General features: G+C 43.3%; 2 protein-coding genes across 7 annotated transcripts in view; one reads left to right on the top strand and one right to left on the bottom strand.

The window, feature by feature from the left end:
* ANO6 (anoctamin 6) overlaps positions 1–1,451 on the bottom strand; it is a 91,360-nt gene extending 89,909 nt beyond the window's left edge. For all 3 annotated transcript variants that reach the window (XM_077338633.1, XM_077338634.1, XM_077338636.1), the window contains exon 1: positions 1,318–1,451. In XM_077338633.1, the coding sequence (XP_077194748.1) occupies positions 1,318–1,408 (91 nt within the window). In that variant the 5' untranslated portion in view covers positions 1,409–1,451. The remainder of the gene's footprint in view (positions 1–1,317) is intronic.
* The window catches only part of DBX2 (developing brain homeobox 2), a 204,768-nt gene that overhangs the window by 148,437 nt on the left and 44,141 nt on the right, over positions 1–12,190 (top strand). For 2 of the 4 annotated variants that reach the window (XR_013231183.1, XR_013231181.1), the window contains exon 4: positions 843–1,345. The exons of the other annotated variants lie outside the window; for them this stretch is intronic. The gene's annotated coding sequence lies outside the window, so the exon portion shown is untranslated. Of the gene's footprint in view, positions 1–842; positions 1,346–12,190 lie in introns of those variants that run through there. 4 annotated transcript variants of the gene reach the window in all.

The raw sequence follows: 12,190 nt of genomic DNA, 5'->3' as shown, positions 1-12,190 counted from the left end.
AAATATGCCAGGTACTGGAGATACAAACTTTATAAATGACACAGGCAAATCCAATTAACGATATTCTTAAAACTCAAAATATAAACATGCTTAAAACGTTAACATTCTTACAGTATTTCCCCAGAGTTTACAGAGCCCACTAGTCTTTATAACAGGGATGGAATATTTCCCCCTTATTCATCATGGTGGCTCCGCCCTTCATAACTTCTGGCTCCGCCCTTCATAACTTCTTTAGCTAACTAATGAAAACCTAGCAAAAGTTGGAACTAAATGCCACTTTTTGCAGGACTGATGTCAAGACAGATGTTGTGGTTTGAGAACATATGTCGTTTTCTTATACTTTGTTCATATGGCTCACTAGTGCCTTTTCTGAATGGCAGCAGTCTTTAGTATCTTGGGCAGGAAAAGGTCTTTCTGAACCCAGGGTATGCAAAACTTGGCTCTGCCTCCTCAGTAGCACTTAATTTTCCAAAGGCTGCAAACCAATAGATTTCTGCTAGCTATACTGGAGAATATTGAACCCATCACTAATAAACTCTCCAGCTGCCAGATCTTACATACTCTGTCCGTATTCTAATACCCATTCGTTTTTGTTTTACTACTTTGTTGTAACAAGAAAGGGAGCCATCCAGCATCCCACAGGTTAATTTTATTTATGTATTGAAAGCAACAGAGTAGGACTTGCTACTAAATTCCACTGCGTGAAACTTTGCATAACATTTCCTGGATTACACCCATTCAGTAATACTCAAGTATTTTAAAATATTGTCCTCCAGTTAAAAACGGAACAGTGCTCCCTAGAGTGTCCAGGACATCTGTTGAAAACGACCTATTTTCCACAGGCTTCATCACTTGTGTTCTTGTTCTGACTCATTAGTCTGGAAAAGGAACAGATCACGGGGGCTTCAACTCCTCCGTTCAAACCGCATACTTTCCCAAGCAGAAAGGCAACTTGCCACCGCCCTCCTCTACGCATTCCACTCGCAGCGGCATTTTGGATCGAGGACAGGCAATACTGGGGCTCCTCCATGCAAAAGTGTTAAAGACCCTTCCAGACACAGCGCATCACGAGGCAGCAAAAACTTCCACGCAAAGTCAAACCTGCCAGGTCGTGGCGGACGAGAGAGTCGGAAATCAAATCGCAGAGAATGAAACTCACACAAATCGCCGCGCCTTCTGCAGCCTGGGAAACTTTTCAGAGTCATAACGTCAGGCCAGCCAGCAAGGTCGTCGCGCGGTTTCCATCCCTCTCCTTTGCCCGGGCATGCACCGCCGTCCACCTTTCCCTCCTTCTGCCCTCATCCATTCCATACTCACCAAGCTCCCCATCCTCCTCCTCGCCCTCCCCTTCGTCGTCTTCTCCTTCTTGTTCCACCTCGAGCAGCACATCCTGGTTTGCCACATTCATCTTGCCAGAAGTTCTCTTGCTCTGGTGAGAGATGCAGACCCCCCCTCCCGCCGGAGCTGCAGCAGAGGAACCACAACAAGGGGCTTAGCCTCGAAGGAGCCTGGCAGCGGAGCCCACTTCTGTGCTGTAAAGAATGAGAAAGTCCAGCTTTTTCAGCAGCCTCAGCTCAAATCTGGCTGCATTAGCGGAGTTGGGAGGGGCGGGCAGGCATCTGCTGTGGACAGGGCTGGGCTGAAGCCTCCACCCTCCTGGCAGGCAGCCCTGAAGAGGCGGAACTCAAGGGGAGCTTCTCCCTCAGTTGCTCTAGAGACAAGACTGTTGTAGTTGGGGCTGTGGCTTTCCCCTCAGGGTATGTCCTGCCTAGCAAGTTACCTCAGGCAGGCAGCCAGTTCAGCTTTTGAGCTTTGGTTTGCAAAATAAACTGGCTGGAGGGAAAACCTAACACTATTTCCCAGGGGGAGGAGTGTGTCATGACTTGCCCAACTGAAGAGGAAATTTCAAAAACACAGAAAACATATTTGTATGTTTGGGTCTGGTAGGGAAGCAACTGGATTACTTGTTGAGAAAAACACTGGCTGGAATCTCCCCTCTTCCTTGGACTCTAGGTGACCTTAGCCAAGATGTTCTTCCTCAGTCCAACATCCCAGCCCATTTGCAATATGGGCATAATACTGACCTATTTGTTTGTTTGTTTGTTTGTTTGTTTGTTTGTTTGTTTGTTTGTTTATTTATTTATTTATTTACTTATTTACTTATTTACCACCCTCCCCGGAGGCTCAGGGTGGTTTACATTAAACTTATAAACAATACATGAAACAGTCTTCATTAATAATCATACAATAATAACAGTGGTTGCAACAGTATAACAGTATAATAACAGTATAACAATAATATAACAATACAACAATGCAACCGTGCAATGGCACAACAGGTCCAGAGCACTCTGGTGGAGTTCTGGGAGGAATGGGGGGAGAGCAGGGGCCCTTCATTCGTTGTTGGTTGTGCCTGGTCTCAACCAAATGCCTGGCCTCAACCTACCTTACAGGGTTATTGTGATAATGTTTGTGAAGTAGTTCCCCAGTGCCTAACAAATTATATAGAACCCTCCCAACATCAGTTTCTCACTCAAGCATTGAAGTCTCTAATCTGGATCTGTTTAGCTGGTCTTGCACATGGAACTGACAGCAATTATGAGGGCTTTTCTGCACACCATAAATTCAGTGTCATACTTGCCCTCTAAAGATGCTATATTCTGGCCACTCTGCATGACATCGCCAACCTCCCACGTCTGGCCAGCAAACTGCTCACTATATCCACCATTTTAAAGCGCAAGTTGGTGAATCCCAAAAAGTTGATTCACCAACCTAAAAAGAGCTATCACCCAGTGGACAACCAGCAGGCCACCAGCCAAAGAAATGTATGCATTTAAAAAACTACTACCTCCACCTCCAATGTCCTGCCCTCCCACCTGCCTCCCTCTCACTTCTTACGCAGGATGGGAAGTGCTTTTTAAAAATGGAGAACAGTCTGGAGCAACGAATAGGTGGACAAGCATGCAGGTGATGCCAGAAATAAAAGTATTTTTTTCCAAAGTTGTGACACAAAGCATGCATCTCTGATGTCCCCCCCCCTCAAAATCAGGAACAAGATTAATGTTTTAAAGTATCTAAAGACTTGTGATTCCATAAGGGATGGCATTCAAAAAGCACTATGCATCTATGCATAGGCGTTTAAACAGAGAAGTATGAATTTTTTAAAAAGCGGGCATCATGGGACCTTTAAAACATGGAGAAAGGGGATTGTCTGCTTGGCTTGATTGACAGGCGGAAGAGAGTCGCATATAAAGTGCATTGCTCTCTTCCGCCATTTCCGGCAGCAGTTGTAGAGGTTGAGAAGTACAAAAAGGCGGCAAACAAGAGTGAGACAGCAAAAAGGTGAAGAGTGGCCGGGAGGCGCTATAATATTTAGCGCTACGCCATTCAGCTGGTGTAATGCTATTTTTACCGATGTGCAGAAATGCTTTGAGAATGGTGCCTTTATATTTCTGGCCTTTAACTTTCTGCCTAATTACATAAATTTATTCCTCCAAGAGCACCAAGTACATTTCCGAGTCCTGGGAAAGTTCTTCTTGAACTGTTTTATATCCTAATTAGTTTCTTAGCATTTTGCTCCACCATTGCTAAATCAGTAGTTCCCAAAGGCTGCGAGATTTCTAACTGAGATTAAAGGAGTTTCAAAATTGCAGCCTAACAACCAAGAAGGTTGTGTCCTTGCCATGAGAATTCAATGCAAAGATGGGGACAGCTAAAGAAAATTCTATCAGTCAAGGGAACAGATTTCAATAACATGTTCAAGATACATGCCAAATCTAGCACTATGACTTGACCTGGGCTATAATGAGAAATTTGGGCTATGTGCTTTGAAGACCCACTCAACAGGTGCCTCGTATTATGGTTTGCTTTAGCCAAAATATCTGCGGGAGCAGCCATATCTGTATGACATTATGGAAATCTAGTAGGGAAGATATCATGACTCATATAGACATCTTGTAAGCACGGGACTGTAACTTGAAAAATTCAGGTTCCATCACTGTGTTTCTATAATATTATCTTTTCTTTGAGAAAGATTTGGGGAGCCTTTTAAAATGTGTGTGTGGTAAGTGCTGTAAAGTTGCTTCCAACTTATGTGACCCACAAATCAATGTCCTCTAAAACATCCTATCATTAACAGCCTTTCTGAAGTCTTGAAAATTGAGGGCCAGGGCTTGCTTTATTGACACAATATGTCTCATGTTGATATGCTTCCTCTTTTCCTGCTGCCTTTAACTTTTCCTAGCACCGTTGTCTTTTTCGGTGACTCTCATCCTCTCATAATGTGAACAAAGTATGATAACCTTAGAGGACAACACCATGCATACATATTTTTCTGTCCTGTTCTAAGAATATATAACAATAGATAGAAGATCTGTTTTTAATTAATTTGAATTCTTCAAGTTCAATAGACTTAGAAGAGTGTAACTCTGCTAAGATACCATATAAACATACATTCCATTCATATACTCTTGGAACTTTCTATGTTATAAACATTTTTTAAAAAGTAAGGGATAACATCTTAAAATTGAATTGCTTTTTCATTTTGTCACATTGTTTAATGCTTCAAGCTAATAAAGTACATTTTCCAAACTGTGCAGAGACTGATAAAATGGTTTCCCTGGACTGGGGCTTCATTTCCTACTGTCAGAATTTATTTCCTAGGGTTTTAATTGTCTTTCCATGACAGACAATGCACTGAAGCATTAAAGGAAATTAGAATTGCTGTATTTTTAAAAAAGCAGTGTGAAGCTACCATAACCCAGTTTCATATTATTTCCAATTGTGTTTAATCCTCTCAAGTCTCATTAATTGTAATGCCTTCATGAAACTCCCAGTACAAGAAGACTTTAATCTCTTTTGCCCTCTACTGAAATGCACTGGTAACAACAATTGCCAATAAAATAGGAATGATCAGATGATTAAAAAAGAACCCGAGTTCATATCAATGGCATATCTAATTATGATCACTGCCAAGTCTCTGTTAAATTTACTTTCATCTTCATTGTTTATAGTTCATTGCTATTTAACTAATAACGTTTTTGAGGTCAGGGCTTAGAACACCATTTGTTAATCTTCTTTTAGAAAAAGACCCTGTTTAATGTCTTAACCAGTACTTACTTCATTTAAAAAATGCTGCTACTCATATATAAGGTTGTACCAATTTCTACCAATGCCCCCATCAGGACTTGGAAGAACCCAATTCCAAATGTTCCAATACATAGTACTGGACCTTTTCCACAGTTGAGTAAATTCCCATTTCAGCTATCTTAAAGACTCAGGGAATAACAAAATACAGAGTAGATTTGAATGCAATCCCTGTTTGCCCCCCCCCCCATGCAAGGCTATTTGCATTTATCCAATGAGGAACTTTAGGATTTGAGTCTGTCTTCTTGCTCCATTCCTGCCTCCAGTGGTGTCATCATAGATACATATAAACTCCACCTACTACCTGCCTCTCCTGCCCAACCCGTTCTCCCCACCATATTTTTAAATGATCACATTACAATGAGAATTTGGAATAATGATAGTGCCTGCTTTTAGGGAATGCTCCAGAATGCTATCCTATGTAGTTTTGTTTTCTGTCCAATCTTTCTCCCCTATTATATGAAAAGGAGAACTTTTCCTTCAAGGGGGAACCTGTTGTTTGGGGTTGTAAGGCTGCCGAGAACTAGGACTCCACATTTCCTCCCTCTGTCACCCCCTCCAGCATCTAAATGCACTTTCAAGATTTAAGGTGCAACTGGGCAGTTTATTTTTCATCATACTTCCTGACACCTGGGGATATTATGCACAGCAGGAAACATCGCAAAAAGTAATGGGAAAAAGACCTTTTTAAAAATTCTGCATGCAGTGCCATTTTTGCCACAGAAAACCCACTGTAGTATTTTTGATTATGCATTTTCCTCCCCCCCTCATAGTGGTGAGTATACCTTTTCTGCTGATGTTTGAAACTATCTTTACTACAACTTTTATTTTATGACAGTGCCAAAGACACCTGTTTTTGCGTACATAAACATTAGTTTCCTCCTCTGTGCCACCATACGCCATTGGATGAACAGATAGCCCCTAGTATAATTTTCAAACTTAAATTAATTTATACTTATTAAATTAATGTTTTATCTTGTACTGCTGTTTTCATTATTTATTTACTTACTTACTTACTTATTTATTTATTTTAGAGTGATTAATTGATTAATTTATATACCACCCTCCCCGGAGGCTCAGGGCAGTTTACATAAAACATATAAACAATACATGAAACAATCTATAATATATAAATAACCGTAACAATAATACTAATAGCTGATAGTTATAACAGTGCAAACAGTGCAACAGTGCAAACTGTTGGGGCACACTGATGGAGTTCTGGGAGGGAGGGGGGGGCAGGGGCCCTTCAGACACTGTTGGTTATGCCTGGTCTCAATCAAATGCCTGGTGGAAGAGCTCCTTTTTGCAGGCCCTGTGGAACTGTTTTAGCTCTGTCAGGGCCCTGATCTCCTCTGGTGGGGGCCAGGACAGAGAATGCTCTGGCCCTGGTCGAGGCCATGCAGGCATCTTTAGGGCCAGGGACCATTAGCAGGTTGGTGATGGAGGGGCGTAGAGCTCTTTGAGGAGCATAGGTGGGCAGGTGGTCCCTCAGGTACACTGGGCCCTGACCGCATATGGCCTTGAAGGTAATTACCAGAACCTTTAGTCTGATGTTACCTGTCCCAAGTCAACTAGAAAAGGGTGGGATATATTAAAAAATTATTATTAAATACAGAGGGTACAGAGGAGAGCGACGAGGATGATCTGGGGGCAAGGGACCAAGCCCTATGATGATAGGTTGAGGGACTTGGGAATGTTCAGCCTGGAGAAAAGGAAGTTGAGAGGGGACATGATAGCCGTATTTAAGTATTTGAAAGGTTGTCATTTGGAGGAGGGCAGGATGCTGTTCTCATTGGCTGCAGAGGAAAGGACAAGCAGTAATGGGTTTAAACTAGAAGTACAACGATATAGGCTAGATATCAGGAAAAAATTTTTCACAGTCAGAGTAGTTCAGCAGTGGAATAGTCTGCCCAAGGAGATGGTGAGCTCCCCCTCACTGGCAGTCTTCAAGCAAAGGTTGGATACTCACTTTTCTTGGATGCTTTAGGATACTTTGGGCTGATCCAGCGTTGAGCAGGAGGTTGGACTAGATGGCCTGTATGGCCCCTTCCAACTCTATGATTCTATGATTCTATGAAATACATAGGCTCATGCTACCCGTACTGCAGAATTCCATGATATTTGAAAACATGCAGTCTGATACTTTGTTTGTTTGTTTATTTATATGCCGCTGATCCCGGCTGGGCCCACTGCAGGTTACAAGGATAAAAGAATAAAATGCGGGGGCATATGCAGCCAAGCGGTCCCGGGCCTCGTATAGCCTTAAAGGTCATTACCAAAACCTTGAACTTGACCTGGAAATGAACTGGTAACCAGTGCAGATGTCACAGCACCGGCTGGATATGGGCCCTCCATGATGTCCTAGTGAGGATCCTAGCAACCACATTGTGTACCAGTTGTAACTTCCGGATCAAAGACAAGGGCAGGCCCACGTAGAGCGAGTTACAGTAATCTAGTCTGGAAGTAATCATTGCATGGATCACTGTGGACAAGTGGTCCGAGGACAGGTAGGGTGTTAGTAGCCTGGCTTGGTAAAGATGGAAAAACGTCATCTGGGCTACTTTCTTGACCTGAGCATCTATGGAAAGGGAGCCATCAAAGGTCACACCCAAATTCCTGGCAACTGGGGCAGCTGTTCGTTGCACTCCATCCAGCCATGGGAGGTGTGATTCCTGGTACTTCCCTCTTCTACCCAGCCACAGGACCTTTGTCTTGGAGGGGTTGAGTTTCAGGCGACTCTGCCTGAGCCATCCAGCCACTGCTTCCAAACAACTGGCAAATGTATTTTCGGGGGGGGGGGATCCGTCCGTCCATTAGGAAGTAGAGCTGGGTGTCATCCACATATCGGTGACAACCCAGCCCATAGCCCCAGACCAGCTGGGCTCATGTGCGCATATAGATGTTAAACAGTGTGGGGAAGAGTATCGCCCCCTGCAGAACCCCTGTGGGAGCTCGCGAGGGTCAGATAACTCATCCCCTAGTGCAACCGGTTTCGGAGAAAGGAGACCAGCCATTGCAGCACAGTCCCCTGAATCCCAGTTCTGGTGAGGCGGTGAGCCAATATCTCATGGTCGACCACATCAAATGCAGCTGACAGATCCAACAACACAAGTATTGTGGAACAGCCTCGATCCAGCTGGCGCCGGATATCATCCGTCAGCGCGCCCAGTGCAGTCTCCACCCCGTGGCCAGGGTGGAAGCCAGACTGGTATGGGTCAAGGGCCGAAGTTTCTTTCAGAAATGCTAGTAGCTGATCTGCTGCGGCCCGCTCTATCACATTGCCCAGAAACGCAAAATGCGAAACTAGGCGGTAACTGGCAGGGTCCCACTGGTCTAGCGATGTTTTTTTCATCAAAGGGGCACACCACTGCTTCCTTGAGTCCTTTGGGGAACTCTCCAGATGTTAAGGAGAGGTTGATAATCTCCCACAAAGGGCCTCCTATTCGCTGGTCGTGACATGAGGAATTTGGAAACTGAAATAGATACTTGAACATTCCGTTTTTGCAACTGCCCACTGGCCTTGAGAGATCTGGATCAATATCATCCAGTTCTAAAGAGACTTAATCACACATATATTTTTAGCATAGTATTTTACTTTGTTAGTCCAATAATTTTGCCAAAGATCATATTCTGTTAACAGATTTTTGCAGATGCTAGCAGAATAGCAGGTGAATTACTCCTTCTATGTAAAATACAGTCCTTCCAAGTAGATACACCATTTTCATTATGAATTTTAAGGATCATACATTTTTACAGGTGTGGCAGTGCTCCTGGACGTTTTGAACATATTACACACATCTCCCGCCTTTTTCCATGAAAATGCTTTGCCATGAAAATGCTTTGGGGCAATGAACCCCCAAATCTCTCCTTCAGGGCTCTAAACAAATCTTTGTGATTATAGCCTCAGATAATTGTCAGCCAGTCAGAGCCCATGGAATTCCACTGGATGGAAGGAATGAACAAGCCTCAGTTAAAAAAAAAAAAAGGGGGGGGGGAGAGATAACCTCTAGGGTAGGTAGGCTTAGGGGAAAAAGCATATTTTTAGGTGATAAATAAGCACCCTGGTAAAAGCCAGAATCACCAATCTACTAATTCAGTTTCTGATACCCAGAGACTATGAGATGAAAAGGGAAACCTATATCTTTGAGAGAACTTACATTTTGGTAACCAGGTCCCATAAACCTCCTAATTGTAGGTTAACTTTCTGAGGAAAGAAAGCAAGGATCTCCCCTTAGTGTTTATTTACTTTAGTTGCATCCAGTTACAAAGTATTCAATCTCATGGGAGATTGTAACTACTGGGTGGCAGTAGAGAGTCACTTTATTTTTATATACTGAAACTTTCCATACCTAGCACTTGAATACCTTGTTTTGTGTTAAATAAAATGTGTTGTTTTGCCTTAACCAGTGTTTTATCCATTCAGTGGAATATATAGAAGAAGGATAACAAATTTACCTCATAAATACATCCCGTATTGCTATAACAATGTCTGGCACTATCGCCTGCAAACATTAGATTGGTCAGGAAGTTGTTTTGGCCATATTGAACTCCATGTCTATTTTTGAATGCTTTTCTCATAATGGCATCAACTATGATGTTAAAAATTAGGGGAGAGGCCACATCTCCTTGGCCCACTCCAGTCTGGATGGCAAACTCCCCTGATAGCTCATTTCGAATTCGCACTTGGCTTTTTGAAATATCATGTGCTGTTTAGAGAAGTGTGATTATTTGGGGGGCACATTTTCAGTTTCTAGTACCATATTTCATATTTCTAGTGCCATATTTGCTGATACAGATGCAGAGGCTACTAACATCCTCTATGACATTGCCTGCATCACCCAATCTTACAGCTTAAAAATAAATGTGGGCAAAACTAAAGTCATAACCACAGATGGATCACTGACAAATGTATACCTCAATGGAGCCCAAAAAGCGCAAGTTAAAGAATTTAAATACTTAGGCTCATTGGTGAAAGAAAAGAAAGTGTCATCTACCACTGAAGCCCACAATAGGATTGGCCAAGCAACGTCAGCATTTGCCACACTCAAATGGTGCCTCTGGAAGAAGACAAACATCTCTCAAGACCAAAGTTCATCTCTTCCAGACACTAATCCTGCCAATTCACCTATATGGATAAAAGACATGGGCTTTACTAAAACCTGACATAAACAAACTCACGACCTTCCAAATGCGATGACTGTGGCAGACTTTTGGTGTCTCTCTATGTGATCATAATCGAAATGAGACAATTTGGACAAAATGTGACAGCCCGCCACAAATTAAAGAATGAATCAGAAAGCACAGGTTGCAATGGTTAGGCCATGTCTGCAGAATGAACCCCAGCAGGCTGCCTCATAAACTCCTCTGGTGAGAATGACCAACTGAATCGAAGATCCAATGACTGGCGCCAAAGAAAACATGACATAAACAGATTCAAATGGGTAGCCGTGTTGGTCTGAAGTAGCACAGAGTCCAGTAGCACCTTTAAGACCAAGACCGTTTACGCACTGGGAACTTCATTGTCTCAGCTTCTGTTCAGGAGCAGAAATCAGGGGTGGATGAGGTGCACCAGGCCAAATGCTCCCCCGTGTGGGTGCAGGAAGAAGTGGGGCAACCTGCCACGACTAAAACTCCAACCTGCAGCCCGGCATGAAACATCCAGTGCATAAACGGTCCAACAAAGATTTATTCAAGGCGAGAGCTTTCAGACTAAGAACTCCCTACACGACAGTGGGAATATATAGCAAAAATTAATTCTGTTAATCTTTGTTGGTCTTAAAGGTGCTAGTGGATTCTGATTTATTACAGTTTAAACAGATCGAGGAAGACCTCAGAAACCAGCGATTGACTATCCACATGGCCAAAACTATTGCCACCAATCACCAAGAGTGGAAATGTATTATAAGCAAGGCAAAAAATCCTGCACTACCTACAGCAGTGTATTGGCTGAGAGGACAACCTACTCCACCAATCACCAGGTAAAGGATACAAAGAGGGAGATACCAAATTCTGAGGGCACACAGTATACATGCTGGGTAGCTGGTGATTCAAAGATAAATATAGTGCAAGGAAGCGGCAATTTAGAAAGTTTCCAGGCTACAGGGGACCGGAGGTGTTTCAGCATGTTTTGTGGCAATCGTTTCCCAAGATCCTACCTCTCCCCCAGGGCTCTGAGCCAATCCTTTTTATTGTAGCCTCAGGTAAATATAAATACCTGCCAGTCAATCAGAGTTATATCTGTTGATGGAGAATTAATTGGAATGGGACACCTGAGTGGGCCAACTCTGGGACAGGGATCCCAGTGATCAATGGTTATGGGAAGTATGCCCTGCCATGTCTGTTGGAAGCTGTGGCTGGGTGGACATTGTACCCCAGACATTTATTATTGAAGGACTTTAATATTCATGCCAATATTGCTGCTTCCAGCCAGGCACTCGACCAGTGTCATCCATGATGACCCTAGGACTTTCTCAAATTGTTACCTGTCCCACGCATAGCACAGCCACACACTGGATTTGTTTTTTGGTGCAGGGATGATGATAAGTCCAATCTTTATAGGTAGAGTTCCATGGCTGGAGCAATCTGCTTTTAAGGCTCAATTGAGTATCTTACTCCTGCCCTGTTGGAAAGCTGAATGGATTCTTGCTTGCCCAAGGAGACTAAGGGTGTCCCAGGCCTTCTTGAATGCTCTGCAGGACTCCAACCCACCTGGCAACTAACTTGAATAGCTGGTGGAGGACTGGAATATCTGGCGCACCTCTTCTCTCCCAGAGGTGATTCACGGCCTGAGCTGAATTCCCACATAACGTACAATAGAAAATGGAGATACAAGCAAACTGGGACATTTGTGCAACTGTACTGAATCTTCCTGGCCCAGGGACTTAGATGACACTGGATAGCTAGTTAATTTCTACCAGCTGATATCAAACTCACAGACTAGTTGGTTGTCCTCAGTCTAGGTATCTCACTGAAGACAAAGGCTTGCTTCACTCTTCCACTTTATTGGCAGACTCCTGTTCTTTTGACCAACCCATCAGATGAC

Source organism: Paroedura picta, chromosome 5, assembly GCF_049243985.1.
Source record: "Paroedura picta isolate Pp20150507F chromosome 5, Ppicta_v3.0, whole genome shotgun sequence".
In the NCBI taxonomy this organism is placed as follows: domain Eukaryota; kingdom Metazoa; phylum Chordata; class Lepidosauria; order Squamata; family Gekkonidae; genus Paroedura; species Paroedura picta.
Note: the sequence above shows the minus strand (reverse complement) of the source record. Positions and strands in the feature narration are given on the sequence as shown.